General features: G+C 53.1%; 1 protein-coding gene across 2 annotated transcripts; it reads left to right on the top strand.

Annotated features, from left to right (window-relative positions):
* Positions 1-296: 296 nt before the first annotated feature.
* On the top strand, positions 297-11,658 carry RASD2 (RASD family member 2). Of its 2 annotated transcripts, none has more exons than XM_055574529.1 (3): positions 297-692; positions 5,478-5,757; positions 9,212-11,658. In XM_055574529.1, exons 2-3 carry the CDS (start codon positions 5,487-5,489, stop codon positions 9,739-9,741), a joined length of 801 nt encoding a protein of 266 aa, XP_055430504.1. In that variant the 5' UTR covers positions 297-692; positions 5,478-5,486; the 3' UTR covers positions 9,742-11,658. The 2 variants fall into 2 exon arrangements, with proteins under 2 accessions (XP_055430504.1, XP_055430501.1); XM_055574526.1 differs by lacking the exon at positions 297-692 and adding an exon at positions 1,066-1,187.
* The last annotated feature ends 6,597 nt before the right edge of the window (positions 11,659-18,255 follow it).

The following is an 18,255-nucleotide window of genomic DNA, read 5'->3' as shown; positions in this document are numbered from 1 at the left end:
AGGGCGGCGTTCAAGGCCCCCTCCCACATACGCGCGCAGCAGAGTGCCCTGCTCCTCTTTCAGTCGCTGGCTTCGCCTCGCAGGGAAAAAGAGCATACCCTCGGCGCCGGGGGAGCGGCAGAGCTGAGGTCGAGGCCGAGCCGGGCACGCATCCTCCACCCGAGCGATCCTCTTTGGAGCTGGCCGAGTAGGTGGCATAGACAGTCGGGAGGATAGGTTCGCCCACCCCGGACACTCACATACGCACGCACCCGCAGTCACTTCTAAGGGACTCTCCAAGAGTCTCTAAGGACTAAGAGACACCCCTTCTGCCCTCGCCCCCCAACCCCGGAGCCCAAAGCGGGGACCCCGGGATCGGACGTCCCCACGCCTCCGGGCACCTGGCTCAGCAGGAGTCCCCCGGGTCCGGGCAGGGCAGGGCCGGCGGCGGCGAGCCGGAGCCCGCCCAGCGCCCGGGCCCCGCCGAGCCCTCGGAACCCACTCATGGGGCACCGGCTCCCCGTGTCCCCTCGCCCGGCCGCGCCCAGCCCGGCGCCCCGAGACGCGCAGAGGAGGATCCCGGCGCAGTGACCCGGGAGCCGCCGCAGCCCCTGGAAGCCTCGGCTGCCGGAGAGGAAGGCTGCTCCCCGCACCTCCAGGCCCTTCCAGGCATCCCTCTGAGCCGCGCCAGAGGCCCGGCCCGCCATTCCCAGGTAGGAGGGAGACACCCCAACAGAACCGGGGAGGCGGGGAAGCCGGGGAGAAAGGTTTGAAGCTTTGGGGGGTAGGGTTAGGTGAAGCCTTACAGGAAGTGGAAAAGTCAAACTGATTGAGCCTGTTATGTGCCAGGATCACAGGGCAACTTCACTTACCTAGAGAAAATGAAATTAGTTGAGCACCTACTGTGTGTCAGGCTGGATGCTTATCCCAGGAAAGAAAGACTTAACTGAGTTTGTGTTTAAAGAAATCTGGAGTAACAGCCTGTTTGAATATAAGGAAACTGAGGCTTAGAGAGGAAGAGGCACTTCCTTTCCCCAAACACTCCCCTCCTCCTTCCTAAACTGGCTTCAGCCTGCAAACCTGGCTGAGGGTGGGGCTGGGGTGGGGCCAGCTGGTGATGGCCTTGGTGAGGACCTCCTCCGAGAGAGCTTAAGGAGCGCCTTCCTTGCTTAGAGTTCTTTGAGCTTTGGGGGGAATTGGTGCAAGGAGTGAGTTTCCTGGGTGATCCCCTTCCCAAGATGGGTTTTCTGTGCTCAGCTGGCCAGAGGGCCTCCAAGCACCTCTGCAGGGTTCTGTCCTCCCTGTGCCCCCAGCCCTGGGAGGATGACGAAGGGTGTAGTCCTGGACCTCATGGGAGGTGGGAGGCTGTGCTGTGAAGGAGCAGCCAGATCAGGAGCCCATGATTCAGGTTTCTTCTGGCATCAGAGGGACACGATGGGATCCCCCAAGACCTCTGCCTGCACTCCAGCCCCTCCGCACCTGACTGCTCCAGGCAGCCCCTTTACTGCCAAGAGAAAGTGTCACAGAGAAAGGAACCTTCTTCCTGTGTGCCGGAGCTGTGTGGGCCTCTTGGCTTCTCATTGAACTCTCAGGGCCACTCTGTGGGTTTGTTTCTACCATTTGGTAGATGACCAGCCCCACCAGGTCCAGTCATTTGCCCAGGGCATGTGGACTGGTGAGAGGCAGATCTGCTCTGCCCCCTTCCTGCCACCTCAAGAGTGGTGAGATTGGCTTTGCAAAGCACCCATGACTCCCCTCAGTGGGGGCATGGAGGCCAGGGAATACGTGTGTGTGTCCAGAGTCTGGGATGTGCCCTAATGGTGGAGGCTTGGGGTGTGTGGGAGGGAGGGAAGGAGGGAGGGCTCAGGGTATCACAAGGAGGAGGATGTGGCCAGACTCTCATCCTCTGCTCTTGCTCCTCTGACCCTTCCATCTTCCTGGCATGCCCTGGGAGAGGGGCTCGAGGGAGAAGAAGGGGTGAACCCACAGACGCATGGGGCGGGAGCTGGCTGCTCAAGGTCTGGGGGGTTCCTGGGCAGGGTGCTTGACCCCAGCTATCTGCAGCAAGAGACATAGGGAATTAGAATAGACCTCCAGGCTCATTCCCCCAACCCGACGCCAGCTGAGGCTTCACTGAGTCAGACACTGTTTTGAAAAAGCCTGATTTTGGCCAGGGGGTGGGTTTTTATAGAGGTAAAAGCCCAGACTTTGGAGCCAACAGCCTGATTCTAATCCTGGCCTGACCAGTCATCTGTGTAAACTGGGGCAAGTGACTCAGCCTCTCTGACCTCCCATGTCCCCATGGGGTCCAGCAGGTTGATGGTGGGCCCCTCTTCATGGGACTGCCGTGAATTCATTGGGATAAGGCACACAGGCACCCAGCATAATGGAGAACTGCCGGGCTGTGGCGACCATTCCCCCAGCACGGCCCCACCACCTCTGCTTCAGGCCCTTTTGCCTCCCAGGTGCCCATAGAAAGACCCTGGGGTGAGTCACAGAGCTTGCATTCGGGTACCCGTGTGCTACTCGTGGCTCCCACTAACCATTCTCTGGGCCTCCAGGGGGGAAATCTACATTCTCAAAGGGCCCTTTGAACTCTGACCCCTGCCTGCTTCTCGCTGTAGGGTCAGCCTGGCTGAGGATGGAGAGAGGGGAACAGGAAGTGGAGGAGAAGAGAAGCTGTGCCCACAGCACACCCACAGAGCCTCCTCTGGGGGAGGAGAAGGGAAGGAGGACATGGGGGGGCAGAGCCCATGGAAGTGCTGAAACCTGACGGCCAGGTGTCTGGGTACTTCACACAGCCCCACGTGGCTGGAGCCATGTGCAGACTCGCAGTCTTCTCTCAGAGATGAAAGCCACAGATTTTTTTCCTCCTTTGCCCTTTTCTGATCCCCTGCCTCCTCTCTCTGACTTCCTCACGTCTGTTCAGTTGCTGATGTTAACACGTCTAATACCAAGAACTCTGAGCTAGAGGCTGGGGCAGGCAGTGATGGAGATGTACTATCCCTGGGGGCTGCCAGCCTTCTCTCTCTCTGTAGACAGAGATGACCAGCAGCAGAGTCAAGCTCCAGGCAGAGGGACTTAGGGAGGAGGCTGTCCTGGTGTGGGGGCCTCTTCCCCCTGATCCCGGCGCCTCCGCTGAAGGCCCAGGCTGGCTCTCTCTCAGGGTGGGAGGAGATTGAAGAGTTCAGTGCTGTTGGCTTGCAGCTTCCTGTCCCTTGCTGCCCAGCCAGGTGTGCGCTCAGTTCACGGCGACCCACCTCAGTGTAGCTCCTGGGCCAGCTAGACAGGGTGGAGGTGGAGGGAGAAGACCTCAGAAGGAAGCTCTGAATGATCTCTGAAAGGAGAGTCATTTGCTTCTTTCATGCACAGGTCATTTATTGAGCACCTGCTGTGTCCATGGCACTGAAAGCCTTCGGTATAAGCTCAGAGTTGGCTTCAGGCACAAATTGGGTGGGGATATGTAGGAGTTGTACGTTTGGAGTCACCGTCCTGGCTCCCTTATTAACTAAAAGGGCCAGTCGTGTAGACTTTTAAGCATCGGTCCTTATTTGTGAAACAGGGAAGGGAATGCATACTTCATAGAGAGGTGGTGAGGGGAACCCCAAGGCATGGGGCAGACTGCCTGAAATTGAAGCCCTCCTTGGCTGGTTACTGGCTATGTAACCATGAGCTAAGTACTAAACTTCTCTGTGGTGCTTCAGTTTCCTCATCTGTAAACTGGGGTAACCACCTACCTTCTGGGGATCCTGAAGGATGAAGTGGGTTAGTACACATTCAACTTAGAACGCTCTGCATATATTAACTGCAAAATAAATGTCAGCTGTGATTATTGTTCTATACTTAGCACAGTGCTTGGCACACTGCAGGGCTTGGTTACTGCTGATTGTCGTCACAGCTCCAGGGTCAGTGGTATGCTGAGCTGGCTTATTGTGTGCGTCCCTTTGCAATTCATTCATTGAGATCGTCTTGGGAGCTTGGAATGGCCATGGTGGGAGTATTTTGCCATGAAATTGACAAATGCTGCCAATCGGAGCTTTTATGAAGGTCTTTTTAAAAAAGCACTTTACTGCATGGTGGCTCTCAATTGGGCAAGGTGATGGCACTGACCAGGTTGTGTGCAATGGCAGCCCACTCCAGTATTCTTGCCTGGAGAATTCCATGGATGGAGGAGCCTGGCGGGCTACAGTCCATGGGGTCACAAAGAGTCGGACATGGCTGAGCAACTTCACCCGCTTGGTGGGGTGGGAGGCAGAGGAGCCTTCAGAGAGGAGGTGACATCTGAGCCAGACCCTGATAAAGGGAAGAGAGGTTCTGGGGGAGGGACTGGTATGAGTTGAGGGCTGGTCCCAGCAGAGCTCAAGCTCACCAGGGGTTCCAAGTCCGGGGGAATTCTAGTGGGTGCTGAGAGAGGAAAAAGGAGGGTGGCTGGGCTATGAATGGCCTTTTGGTGGGCCTGATGGAGCCCTTGGAAGTTACTTATCTCTAATTGGTCTTTGGAGCTTGGATCCATTTCAGCCTCTCCCACAAGGTCAAGAGGTTCCTGTAGAAAGTTTTGGGTATACCCCAGAACCATAAACCCTTGGAGCTATGAGGGACCTGAGTCATTCTTGTGTCATTTCTCTGACCTGCATCCCATAGTCCAGGCAAACTCCCAGGACCTGGAGGTTGAAAAATTGCTGGGCAGCCCCATCCCTGGGCATGGAGGATGTGGTCTGGACCTGGCCTTTCTCTTCTTTCTGGGAAGGCCAAATGGCCATGGCACCCCCTTGCTTAAGAAATGCTCTCTAAAACCTTCCCCATGCCATGTCCCAGAGCCGCAGGCTCCCAGGAAGCCAGAACTGCAAAGGACAGATGGTCCAGGCAGAGAACAGATTCTAACAAGAGTCAGCATCTTTGAGACCTTGCCATGTGCTGAGCCCTTTACAACAGCCCTATGAATCAAGTCCACTTTATAGATGAGAAAAGCAATGCCCAAGGAAGTTAAGCTCCTTTCCCAAGAGGAGTAGTGAGTTAGGGGTAAATCGAGGAGTCCAGCTCCAACAGTCCCATCTGGGAATAAACAAGAGGTGAATGAACCCAGGGCGAGTGAATGAGTAAAAATGGGTAGATAAATGAAGGGGGAAAGAAACAAGAGAGGGGTGTTCAGGCAGAACTCCACGGCCCTTAGAGAGACTCCAGTCCAGCTTTCCCATTGTACAGACAGAAAAGTTAGTGAAAGTCACTCAGTTGTGTCCGACTCTTTGCAACCCCATGGATTATACAGTCTGTGGAATTCTCCAGGCCAGAATACTGGAGTGGGTAATTTTTCCCTTCTCCAGAGGATCTTCCCAACCCAGGAATCAAACCCAGGTCTCCCGCATTGTAGGTGGATTCTTTATCAACTGAGCTATCACAGAACCAAGTAAGAGGCTGACAGGGGAGGCTGCAGCCTCCAGCACAGGCTGCAGGGCCAGGCCCCCGGCTTCCTGACACTCTACCTCCTCTCTCTGCTGCAGCCCCGAGCCATGATGAAGACCTTGTCCAGCGGGAACTGTGCACTCAGTGTGCCTGCCAAGAACTCGTACCGCATGGTGGTGCTGGGCGCCTCTCGGGTGGGCAAGAGCTCCATTGTCTCCCGCTTCCTCAATGGCCGCTTCGAGGACCAGTACACACCCACCATCGAGGACTTCCACCGGAAGGTTTACAACATCCGTGGTGACATGTACCAGCTGGACATCCTGGACACGTCCGGCAACCACCCCTTCCCCGCCATGCGCAGGCTGTCCATCCTCACAGGTGGGTGCCGGGGGGCGGGGTGGGCATGGGAGATTGAGTATGGGAGTGTGTGTGCTCGGCACTTTACAGTTTGCAAAGCACTGCCTCCATCTGAGATGAAGCTCGTGAACCCCCGTGCACCACACCGTGAGGTCAGAGAGGTATTGCTGCTTGCCGACAGAGGATGGAGCCAGGGCCCCAGAACCCTTCCCTCTGACTCTGGTTTGATTCCTTGTGGCTGCTGGTGCTGCCTTCCAGATCTGTGGCTTTACCTAGGAACAGAGGGGCTCCTGCCTGCTTCCTGCTGCAGGTGACCCAGCAGAGCTCCAGGGCCCAGGGTCAGTCTATCAGACTCAGATCTATTGACACCTGAGGCCTTTGCTGCCTCTCAAAGAGGCAGGGACAGGACCCAGACTGTGATCAGTCAGAGAGGCTGGTGGGGACCTGCTCATGCTGGGAACTCAGTAATAATCACAGTAACGGCCATGGCGATTGCTAAATCTTATCAGGAGCTGCATGCCTGGGCCTCTTTCTAGAGCTCAGCATGTATTTAATTAATCCTCACAACTAACCTAGGAGATGGGCATCTGCCTCCATTTTATATGTGGGGAAACTGAGGCCCCGGGAGGTTGAGTTACTCCAGATGATAACACAGCTGCGAAAAGGCAGTCTGGCTCTCAGGCTTTAACCCTGGGCTCTCCTGTAGCCTTTCAGCCAGGCTGGGAGCCAGGGAGGGAGGGGAGCTTGTGGGGTACTAAGCAGGGGCAGATGGAGATGTGAAACTGGGCCATGCTTTTCGTCACTCAAGCAGTTTTGTGTGGTAGCTAAGAGCACAGGCCCAGAAACTGGTCTGCCTGAGTGCAAATTCTGATTCTGCTGTTTCGTGGTTTTGTCCCTCTGAACAAGTGACTTGACCTCTTTAGGCCTTGATTTTCTTATCTGTATCGTATCTGTACCCATCCTAGAGGCCTTCATGAGAATTAAATGAGTTTACATAGAAAAAGTGCTTGGCGAGTAGGTGAGTGCTCACGAAATATGGGTCTTATGAGAAACCTGCATTTGCAGTGTGCATGCAGTGGGCTTTGCAGTCATTTCCTAAGCCACGCCCTGCCGTTGCTGGGCAGCTGATGAAGGAAAGGAATCAGCAAGTAGTCCCCCAGCCATCACTAAAACAACCCCACAAATCGAAATACTTCTGCACCAAGAAACCCTTGCTATGCCCACCCCTCCCCCTACAGCCCAGCTAAGACCCCTCCCCGAGTGCCCTGGGCAGATGGCTTCTTTTTCCAGCTGTTCTCGCTGATCATCTGATCCAGATCACACTCGGCCTGCCCCACTCCACATTTTGGAGACGTTTGTGGATAGAGGGAGCCTGGGCTGACCTGGGTTCCAGTCCTGTCTCCACCACTTGGTAACTTACATATGGGACCAGAGGTTCAGATCTCAGTCTTTCCAGCTACACAATGGGTATAATGTTGCTTCCTCCCGGGGTGTCTCCTCAGCCTACAGGAAAGTGCCAGGGGAGGAGGGCATGGGGGCATTTCCAACACAGTGGGGATTGCAGGAATGTCAGCTCCCCCTACCATGGGGAGGGGACACAGTGCCCACGGATAGAAATAAAGCTAACTGAGGGAGGGAGAGAGAAGATATAGAGAGGAACCATGTGCATATTTCCAAACTTAAATTTTAATTACACAAATAACACACAAATGCATGCTCCCCTAAGCATATAGATAAGGGTAAAAAGCCTGCTTGACCCTTGCTTCCACCCCCTAGGCTCTTGCCCCTTCCCCCGAGGAACCATCCCATCAGTCTTCCAGACACCCATAAACATATTGACATTCATGTCTGGGTCCCCAGAACAGAGAGTATTTTCATCTTTTTTACGTGCACGTGTCATTCTGGGCACATCTGTCTGGCCACCCGTATTTTTGCTCGCCAGCCCGTGCCTCATTTTCCAACCTGGTGCTGATGCACAGCGCATTCTGAAAGCCATTAATTCTGCCGCCAGCTCTCCTTCCAGCTGCCAGCCAGGCGTCTCTGAAACTTGGCATGCAGCTTTGCATTTGAATGTGGCAAGGCCGCAGAGTCCTCAGGGGCCTGGGATTAGCCTACCAGGGTGGGTTTCACAGCCCAAGCAGAAATGGTTGCCAGGCCGGCACTGCCTTGCAAGTGCCTTTCTCAACAGCCCACACCGCCCTTCATCATATCGCATCCCGTCCATGCGGCCAGCTTTATGAACACCCACTGTGCATCGTGACGAAGCCTCCTTTTGCTCCGGAGCGTGTCATTGGCAGGAACGCAATCCTGAATGTGCTGGGTGCTATTTTGGGGGGACAAATGGTATGCCCTGGGGGTCCAGAGAAAGGAGGCAGCAGGGGTACCAGAAGCTGGAATTGCTTGATTTTCCTCTTGAGAACGTGGGCTGGTCCCCGGTGCCTCTGAGCCTCAGTTTCCTGTAAAGCAGGGATCTTAACATCTCCCCACAGGTTCTCAAGAGTTTAAGCCAAAGTGTAAAAGGTGCTTTGAGTGTGAGATTGTGATCACTGTAGTGAGATCTGACAATCAAGGTAGAGGCACTGGTCTTCCCTCACCCTCCCCACCTCCCCATCATCCCTATTTCAAAGACCTACACTGAGGGATACAGCAAGTTGTAGCAGGGGTAGCGTGGGCCTCAGAGGCTAGTGTTCACTTGTTCACCCATAATGTATTCAAGAAGCAGTGGGCACCTGTGTGTGCCAGGCACCAGGAATCGGGTCCATGTCTCGGACCAGCCACGCCTGAGCTGTGTGATCTTGGGCCAGTTACTCACCCTTTCTGAGCCTCAGCCTGCCCACCTATCACGTGAAGGTAATGAAATGTCCCTCACAGAGGTTTCATGAGGAATCACGGGGTACTCAGGTGGCTCTTACACTTGCTTGTTCTCATTATCCTTTTGAGATACAAGTCACTGAGCACATGTCAGTCTCCATTTATTATCTCATCAGTCTCTCAAAAGCATCCTGCATGAGACAGGTGGGGAAACTGAGGTTTAGGGAGGTGGCATGACCCGTGCAAGGCTGAGTGAGGGGGCAAGAGATAAACCTAGGCCTGCCTCCTGCCAGCACTCTCGGCTCCTACTGTATACCAGGGGCTGCTCCAGGCCCCGGGGATGTGCACTGAGCAGCAAGAGCCCTGCTCTTATGGAAAGTGTAGTAATTACTATTCTAACACAGTCCACACAAGCTCACAAATCACTCACTCTGTCTACAGCCCTGCAGGGAAATGTAGGGTGGATCCATTGTGTTTGAACCAGGCTGTGCCACATATTAGCTCCATTACAAGTGATTTAACCTCCTGGGCCTCAGTCTTCTGCTCTGGAAAACGGGAATAATAGCAGCTCCCCAGAGGGTCACTGTGACGGTCAGGTCAAGGAGTGGGGAGAGGGCAAAGGAGTGGCCTGTAAACTTACCTCCCAGGATTTCTGTGTCCACAGGCGATGTGTTCATCCTCGTGTTCAGCCTAGATAACCGGGAGTCCTTCGACGAGGTCAAGCGCCTCCAGAAGCAGATCCTGGAGGTCAAGTCCTGCCTGAAGAACAAGACCAAGGAGGCAGCAGAGCTGCCCATGGTCATCTGCGGTAACAAGAATGACCACGGTGAGCTGTGCCGCCAAGTGCCCACCACCGAGGCCGAGCTGCTGGTATCCGGTGATGGAAACTGCGCCTACTTTGAGGTGTCGGCCAAGAAGAACACCAACGTGGACGAGATGTTCTACGTGCTCTTCAGCATGGCCAAGCTGCCGCACGAGATGAGCCCTGCACTGCACCGCAAGATCTCCGTGCAGTACGGGGACGCCTTCCACCCCCGGCCCTTCTGCATGCGCCGTGTCAAGGACATGGACGCCTACGGCATGGTCTCTCCCTTCGCCCGCCGCCCCAGTGTCAACAGTGACCTCAAATACATCAAGGCCAAGGTCCTCCGGGAGAGCCAGGCCCGCGAGCGGGACAAATGCACCATCCAGTGAGCGGGAGGGATGCTGGGCTGGGGCTTTGGCCGGGCCTTATGGAAGACGGCCCTGGCGCCCACTGCCCACATCCCCCGGACGAAACCCCAAAAGCAGTCACGTTCTGAGACCTCTGAGGGGCCAGACCGGAGGACCCCAGCCTCCAACCTCTGTATAGTCTCCTGCCTTCAACCGCTTCCCTCTGATTCCTCCTTTCCACCGCTCCCCTTGGGTTTCTCCGTGGAGGGGTGGATCTCTGCTGGGCAGGAGGTGAGGCTGGGTGACATACGGACTTATGTCAGGACCCGAGTCAGAGCTTGCTTGTCCTTGCAAGAAACGCTGATGCCAGACGGGCCAGGGTACCGGCTTCCAACAGAGACTCCTGGAACATCAGAGGATGAAAACAACACCCGAGTCGGCTGGGAGGGGGCTCTGCCCTCCTGATGTAAGATGCAGCTTGGTTTAGGTGGCAGCTGGAAGTTTCTCCCCCTACCCTGTCCTGAAACATTAACCCTCTGGCTCAGCGGTTTCTATCCCCTACCCGCTGAGTTGGCCCCCAGCTCTCCCTGACACTGAGCCAGGGGCGTCTCTGTGTTTGAAGTGGGTGTGGCCACGTCTGCTTGACCACGTCCATCTCCTGGACTGCCTCCCTCAGCCTCCCCTCCCAGGTTCCTCTCGTCTGCTGGTTGTGCCTTGTTGCAGCTGTTAACGTCGTGTTCCCAGTAGAAACGGAAATCATTGTACTGTAAAAGCCTAGTGATCCCTCGTTGGCCAGGACTTCCCCCCAAGTTCAGGTCCACTGCCTCCACGGGGGACACCTTCCTCCTTGGCTCCCAGATGGGGTTCCTGTGGCCTGTTCGCAGCTGGACACTGCCCTCCTCCTGAGCTTCACGGTTTACTCTGAATGCAGGCCGGGGCTGCATCTCCTCCTGCCCCCATTTCACAGAGGAGGCAGCTGAGACTCAGAGGGCCAAGGAGCAAGCCCCAGCTCCGCCTCCTGGCTAGTTAAGGATGGAGCTCCGCCTGGAAGCTGGCTGTCCTCTGCTGTGCTTGTTCCTCAAGCATTTATTGAGCACCTGCTGGGTGCTGGGTCCACTGTGCTAGAAAACAAAGGGTAAGCGATGCGCTTGATGCCCCTAAGGCCAAGGCTCCATGGCTCCAGCCTCTTTCCCTCCCCCAGCCTGGCCTCTGACTGCCCCTGCTGCCCTACTGCCTCTCTGCACACAGCTGTGGGGAGATGTGGAAGAGCACCTGGGAGCTATAGCTGAGCTCAGGAGAGGCAGATAAGAAGAGCTCCCAGGGGGCCTTTTCCTGGCACCTGGGATGGGGTTGTGCTGGGTACCAGGCATGGTGGGATTTGAACCTGTGGACCAAAGGCTCTTGTCATCAGCTCTTAACCAAGACATTTTGTATTTTAAATCTCCTTGAAACTATTGAAGTTTAGAGCCACAAGGAGCCTTAATGATTGTCTAGTGAATCCAAGGCCCAGAGAGGGTAAGTAACTCGCCCAGGGTCACACAGCAAGCCTACAAGTGGCAGAAGCAGGGTTAGGTCAGGGCATTCAGCACACACTATGATGTGCCCCTCCTGATCCTGCCTCAGCCCCTGGGGCCTTCGGGGATTTGAGGTGTCATCTCCCTGAGCCTCTCCCCAGATTGGCCTTCGAGGGCTTCTGTAGATCCTGTGTACATTGTACCCTCGTATATACCTGTACACACACGTGAACACACAGAGAGACATGTGCCCTGGCCTCAGCTCTGCACACCCCACACCTCCCACCCGACCCTGCTGCTCAAGGCAGCTGCTCTGACCCTGCTTCTGACACCTGGCCCCAACCTGAACCCTCTAAGCAGACCAGGTACCCTGGCCAGGACAGATGTGTGGCTTGCTTCCCTGTATCTCTGTGTACACTCTCGATTAAAGTGGGTTTGTTTCTAAGCCGTGTCCTTGACCATGTGTGTATTCTGTATTTCCAAGAGGAGGCGTGGCTCTTCTGCAACCATAGCTGGCCTCTCCCTCCCCAGATTGCACCTGCCTGGTGCCCTCGCCCTGTGGGTCAGCGCTGAGTCAGCCGTCGAGGTTAATTAAGTATGTGGTGGGAGTGGGGAATAAAACCTGCAGATAGGAGGGAATAACTACCCTGGCCCTTCTGGAGGGCTGTGTGCTGAGGTGTCTGTGTACCTCTGAGGAGTGACCAGGTCAGACAAGAGAAACCTCCTCCCCGTGGACCATCAGCCCTTTGTGGTCACCATGCGTCTGACTCCTAGGTGGTGAACCACACGGAGAACATTTGGCAATAATGGGAAACAGTTACCAGAACTGTGGAGAGGGGCGGCATGCTATTAGCTCCTGGTGGGGGATGTTGCTGAACACCCTCCAGGGGCCAAGGGCAGCCCCCACCATAAAGAGTTACCTTGTCTTGAAGGTCGGCAGTGGGCAGCCTCCCTGCTTGGACCGTCAACCCCTGAGACCAGGACACGGCCCATATCTATGTGTGGTTGATACAACCTACAACTTTCAGGACAGTACTTAGTAAACAGTGGACAAGCAGAATGGCCCTTGTGTGAAATGACACAGGACGTGGGTGGGGATGGCAGATGGAAGTGGGGGGAGGTGGAGTGGGGGGAGGTGGAGTGGGGGGAGGCTACATGTCCCTGTGTAACCCCAAATGTGGCACCTTGAATGGAAGTTCTCCTCGGACAGAGGGGAGAGGATCAACCACACCCCTGCTGGGTGAATGACACCCCTCCTCTCACTCCGTCGTCTTCTCTTCCAGCCCCATGAAAAACATGCTTGTGTTTACCCTTCTTGTGGTGGGGAATTAGGCTCAGAGCGGTCAATATCTTATCCACAACAAAGGGGGATAACTGGCACAACAAAGGGGGTGAAGTGGCAGATCATGGACTTGAAACGAGGGGTATCTGAGCTCCATGTAGGGGAGGAAAGGATTTTGCATCTGGGAGACAGAGACAGGTCTGTGCTTTTGATGGGTCAGCAAGTACCACTGAGCAGGAGGGCCAGGCCTGGAGAAAGAAGTTCTGAGAAAAGGAAGACAGGGTCCCTGTGGGCCAAGGGCTCATGATCCAGAGGGCGAGATCCCTGTGCGGGCATCCAGGTGAGCCTGGCTATGGTGGAGGAAAACCAGCCTGGGAGAGCTCCCGGCCTCCACCTATGGAGGAGCCCAGCTTCCCTCCCATCCTTTGCCCACGCCAGACAGAGAAGGTCCACGTGGGAGGCAAGTCACTGTGATGCTCTATCAATTCTGGGTCTTGTAAATGTGAGATGTGGAGGTGAACATTCCTTTCTGCATTGCAGGTCAGAACCGCACCCTAAGAAGGGCTAAATGGGGAGGCAGTTGGGCACACCCACGCAAGACTTCCACGGTGCACCAGAGCCCAGGCACCTCTGCCACGCTCCATCTCCATGGCGGAGGTGGTGGGGGGTGGGGTGCTGTGAATACATCCTATCTCTTCCCAGACTTCAGTTTCTTCAGTTCTTAATGGGAAGTGGCGAGGAGGACAGCTGGACCAGACAGCACATGAATAGCCCCTTACAGCTCTATGTTCTCTGCAAGAAGGAATTAATATTCCCACTATATAACCCACAACATTCTGATTGTTACTAAACAGAACACGTTTGCTCTGAGTCCTGGCCCCAGCCCCACTCCGTGCATCCCACAGATTCACCCTGGAATGGGGTTAACAAAAAGCTGTGGCAGAGGAGCGAGATGTCCCAGAAAAACAGCCCTGGGATGGAGGGTGGAATAGATTGTAAAAAAAGTTCCTCTCATGCAGAGAGCATTCAGAGATAAGCCCAGAGCAGCCAGCTTAACTCCCATCCTAGGAAGGGAGCACTGGGAATCTGATTTCTGAGAATTCTAAGCAGCAGATTGTAAGGACTCGTTCTGTTCCACCTCCCTGAACCTGTCACTTACTCCAAAGAAAAACTTCAGTCTGCATCTTGGCTTGGTGGGGGGCTGATGAGAGGCCACCAGGGCTCAGCGGCAGAGGCTACTGGGAACGCGGAAGGGAAAGGGAGCCGACCTTTGTTGCAGGCCCGCTGTGCGCCAGATACCATGCTCAGCCTGTTTCCACATCCTCTCATTGCATCCTCGAGGCAAAGCTATATGAATCCTCATAGGAGGGCCCTGAGGCCCAGAGAAATAAGGTATGCCCGGGGTTGCACAGCCAGTTAAGTGGCAGAGCTAGGCTAGAATTCATGTCTGATTGCAAAACCTGTTTTATCTCTAGAGCTTTCATAGCTGAGCCAGATAGAAGCTGCTCTCTGGAGGGAGAAGCCAGCAGGTTCCGGTGTGATGTGCGAACATGGTTCAGAAAACTCGGGTTGATGTCATTCACAAGGAGTGAGATGCCTGCCCCTCATAACCAAGGGCACAGCCACTGTAGCTAAGAAAAGCTTAGCTTCTCTCTCATGGAGAAGCCCAAGGTAAGCGGACTAGATCAGAGGATGGCTCTGCTCTACCGGGTCATTCAGGCATGCAGGCCTCAGGCTCCTCCATCTCTAGGATCGTGTCACATCTGCAAGGTCAAAGCCACCGCCATGTTCCGGTTCAGCTGGAAAGTTCAGGGAGGAGAGTGCAGACACTGCACCTCTGCTGTTCTCAGATCCCTGTACACGTCCCGTCCTCTCACTTTCCACTGGCAAAACTCAGTCTTGTGTCTGAACCTCCCTGTGAGAAGGGCTGGGAAACACTGTTCCTCGCTGGCTGGCCCCGTGTCCAAGGGTGACTCGTAGAAGAAGACGGGGAGCAACTGGCCGGCCAGCTAACAATCTCCACCCAGCCATCCTCGCACAGTGGTCTGGACCTCAGGACTCATGTCCAGCCTGTCTTCCAACAAGCTCCACACTGCAGACATGATCAGAAAGCAGCTCTGACTCCCCAAGGCTTTTTTCAAGTGCCTCTGGGTTTTGCTTTTCCCCTCCCTCCTGGGACTGTCCCATGACTTTTCTCACCTGTACCAGAGAAAATTTGGATGGCAAATTTGGTTGTCTCAATTTGGTTGAAAGAAATGGCAACCCACTCAAGTATTCTTGCCTGGGGGATTCCATGGACAGAAGAGCCTGGTGGACTGCAGTCTATGGGATCTCAAAGGAGTCATACATGACTGAGCAGCTAAACAACAACACAGACTCAATTAAAAGTCATTTGTCATGTGATGATCGACATTTCTGTCTTCATTCAAAGGAAAGACCTTCTCCCCTTCCTCCAGCTGAGCTCCGCTCTGCACAGACAGCTAGAATTCAAGGAAGAGAAGGGTGGGCAGGTTCTTTTTTTACTCTCCATCTTCCGTTTTAGTGAATTGCAGTTTCTTTTTCCTCTGTTATTGGGGGATGGGTCTGGGGAGCAGGATAGGAAAGAAGTGAGGGAGGGATGTTCTTACTTGCAGGGCACTCTGGTATTGAGGTAAGACTGTCACGCTTAGAGCTTGGGGAATGTTTAGTGATGGTGTTAAAGTCCAAGAGGTTATTTTGTAGATTTTTCAGAGACCAGCCCACCATCACTGGGAATCTTGATGTAGTTCTGTGCATCTCTGTTTGGGGTACCTGCTTAGTCTTTCCTCAGGCCCTAGGACTGTTCTGGCATCCATGGATTCCCTCTTGCCCCTCCAGGATGCTCACTTGAAAAGGGTTGAAGGCATCCCCATAGCAGTGTTCTCTCATGATTATCCCACATTTGCTGTACATCAAACTCACATCATTTGCCCCAATTAGCCTGAGTGTAAGTTGATCTTAGTTCAGGCAGCTTTTTTATTGGCTGCACTGCTTTGCCTGTAGGATCTTAGTTTCCCAACCAGAGATTGAACCCATGCCTCCTGCAGTGGAAATACAGAGCGCTAACCACTGGACAACCCATGATGTCATTTTAATTTTTTTTTAATTTTGAATTTATTTTCTATTATTTACATTTTATTTTCATTATTAACTAAATAATTCATCTGAGTGCAGTAAGGATCTTTAGCATCTAACTCAGACAGTCTATCACCCCCTGGATTTATCAGGCAGGACAGGAGTCCACAGAGCCCTGGGCTATAGGGACATGCGTTAAGCACTTGAGGCTTGAGATGAGGACAGACACTCTCACAGAAGACCATAGCCCTCTCCAAAAATTCTCTTTAGCAAGAAATCCTCTCACTACTGACTCTTTCATATCTTTGACATAGGTAAGAAGTAAGAGCATCAAGTAGCTGGCTCTTGGCCATCTACGTTGAAAATGTTGCTATTTATTTGCATCTTACTTTAGAATCTGAGAACAATCTCCTTGTGTCTCAACCAAAAAGAAAGGGAGAGGCCAGCCTCATCCTCCAGGAAAAAGGGGACCAGGGAATGACACTCAGGGAGGGGTTCCAGCCTCATCCAGGAAATGGAATGCTGAACAGAAAAGTGAGTCAGATCCCAGTGCAGAGACTGAACCAACACAGGTATCCGGGGCACACACCTTAATGTGGGTCTCAACAAGAGAGGCAGAGCTTCTTAATAGTTAACAAATAGACACTGATCTGAGGCTTTCTGGGTTTCCCTGGTGGCTCAGATAGTAAAGAATCTGCCTGCAGGGCAGGATGCCTGGCTTTGATTCCTGGGTTGGGAAGATCCCCTGGAGAATGGAATGGTAATCCACATCAGTATTCTTGCCTGGAAAATCCCATGGACAGAGGAGCCTGACAGGCTACAGTCAATGAGATCCCAAAGAGTTGGACACGACTGAGCGAATAACTTACCTTCTCACTCACTGAGACTTCCTGGGTCCAAATCTCAGCTCTCCTATTTTCAAGTTGAGTGTCCTTAAGCAAACTACTTTTGTATTGGTCAGCTTTCACTGCAATAATGCTGTGTAACAAACCACTGCCAGATTTGTTATGTGGTTCATAACAAACATTTCTTCTTATACTTACTGAATTCCAGGTCACTTGCAGTCTGAGTGGTTTAGGCTGAATGTTGCTGGTCTTAACTTAAATACTGATCCTGTTTTAATTTAAAATTTTGATGTTTTGTTCATTGTGACGTCTTATTCCATTTAGGCTGCTATAACAAAAGTACCATAGGCTGGGTATTAACAACATGCCCATATTACAAAATAAATTGGTTTATAAGCAAATTACATATTGATCACATAAACTGGCTTATAAATAATGAACATATATTTTTCACAAATCCAGGATTAAGTACCAGCAGCTTCAGTGTCTGGTGAGGGTCTGCTTATTTTTACATAGATGACCATCTTCTCACTGTGTTCTCACATAGCAGAAGGGTCAAGGGCGCTGTCCAGAGTCTCTTCTATAAAAGCTCCGCCCTGATGACCTAACTTCCCAAAACTCCACCTCCAAATACCAGCACACTGGAGATTAGGTTTTAAAATATGAATGTGGTGGAGGGGGGACACAAACATTCAGGCCAAAGCAGTGGGTTTCCTTGCATTACTTTTTATTTTTAAAATATTACATTAAATGTTATTTAGCTTGGGGACTTCCCTGATGGTCCAGTCAGTGGCTAAAACTCTGAACTCCCAATGGAGGGGGCACCCAGATTAGATCCCTGGTTGGGGAACTAGATCCCAAATGTCGAAACTAAGAGTTCCCAGGCTGCAGTGAAGATCGAAGATCCCACGTGCTGCAACTAAAACCTGGACCAATCAAATATGTAAATAGACAAATATTTAGGCTGAGCACCGAATAACTGATGCTTTCTAACTGTGGTGCTGGAGAATACTCTTGAGACTCCCTTGGACAGCAAGGAGATCAAATCAGTCAGTCAGGAAATCAACCCTCAACAGTCATTGGAAGAACTGATGCTGAAGCTGAAGCTCCAATAATTTGGCCACCTGTTGCAAAGAACCGACTCATTGGAAAAGACCCTGATGCTGGGAGAAATTGAAGGCAGGAGGAAAAGGCGGTGACAGAGGATAAATGGTGGGATTGCATCACTGAGTCAATGGACATGAGTTTGAGCAAACTCAAGAAGATAGTAAAGGACAGGGAAGCCTGGAGTGCTGCAGTTCATGGAGTTGCAGAGTCAGACACAACTTAGTGACTGAACAACAAGCTTGAACCCTGAGTTTATTGGTATCTCCTTAAATTTTTGCGGAGAAGGCAATGGCGCCCCACTCCAGTACTCTTGCCTGGAAAATCCATGGGCAGAGGAGCCTGGTGGGCTGCAGTCCATGGGGTCGCTAGGAGTCGGACACGACTGAGCGACTTCACTTTCACTTTTCACTTTGATGCATTGGAGAAGGAAATGGCAACCCACTCCAGCGTTCTTGCCTGGAGAATCCCAGGGATGCGGGAGCCTGGTGGGCTGCCATCTATGGGGTCGTACAGAGTCGGATACGACTGAAGCGACTTAGCAGTAAAGTTTTGCACCCGAGGCAATTGCCTCACCTTACCCTGGCTCAGGCTACCAGATAGGTTCTGGTCTGCTTCACATGCTTATTCTAGGACCAGTCCCCACTCCCCAGGCTGAAGAACCTACAGCTACTGAGGGTAGGCACTCCCAAGATGAATCATAGAGCACAAAATGATG

Source organism: Bubalus kerabau, chromosome 1 (assembly GCF_029407905.1).
Source record: "Bubalus kerabau isolate K-KA32 ecotype Philippines breed swamp buffalo chromosome 1, PCC_UOA_SB_1v2, whole genome shotgun sequence".
In the NCBI taxonomy this organism is placed as follows: domain Eukaryota; kingdom Metazoa; phylum Chordata; class Mammalia; order Artiodactyla; family Bovidae; genus Bubalus; species Bubalus kerabau.
Note: the sequence above shows the minus strand (reverse complement) of the source record. Positions and strands in the feature narration are given on the sequence as shown.

Bases quoted from the DNA above. Each gene is read 5' to 3' on its own strand.
- RASD2 (XM_055574529.1), top strand. From the start codon at position 5,487: ATGATGAAGACCTTGTCCAGCGGGAACTGTGCACTCAGTGTGCCTGCC. The intron at 5,758-9,211 runs GTGGGTGCCGGG...CTGTGTCCACAG, and splicing joins CAGGCTGTCCATCCTCACAG to GCGATGTGTTCATCCTCGTG.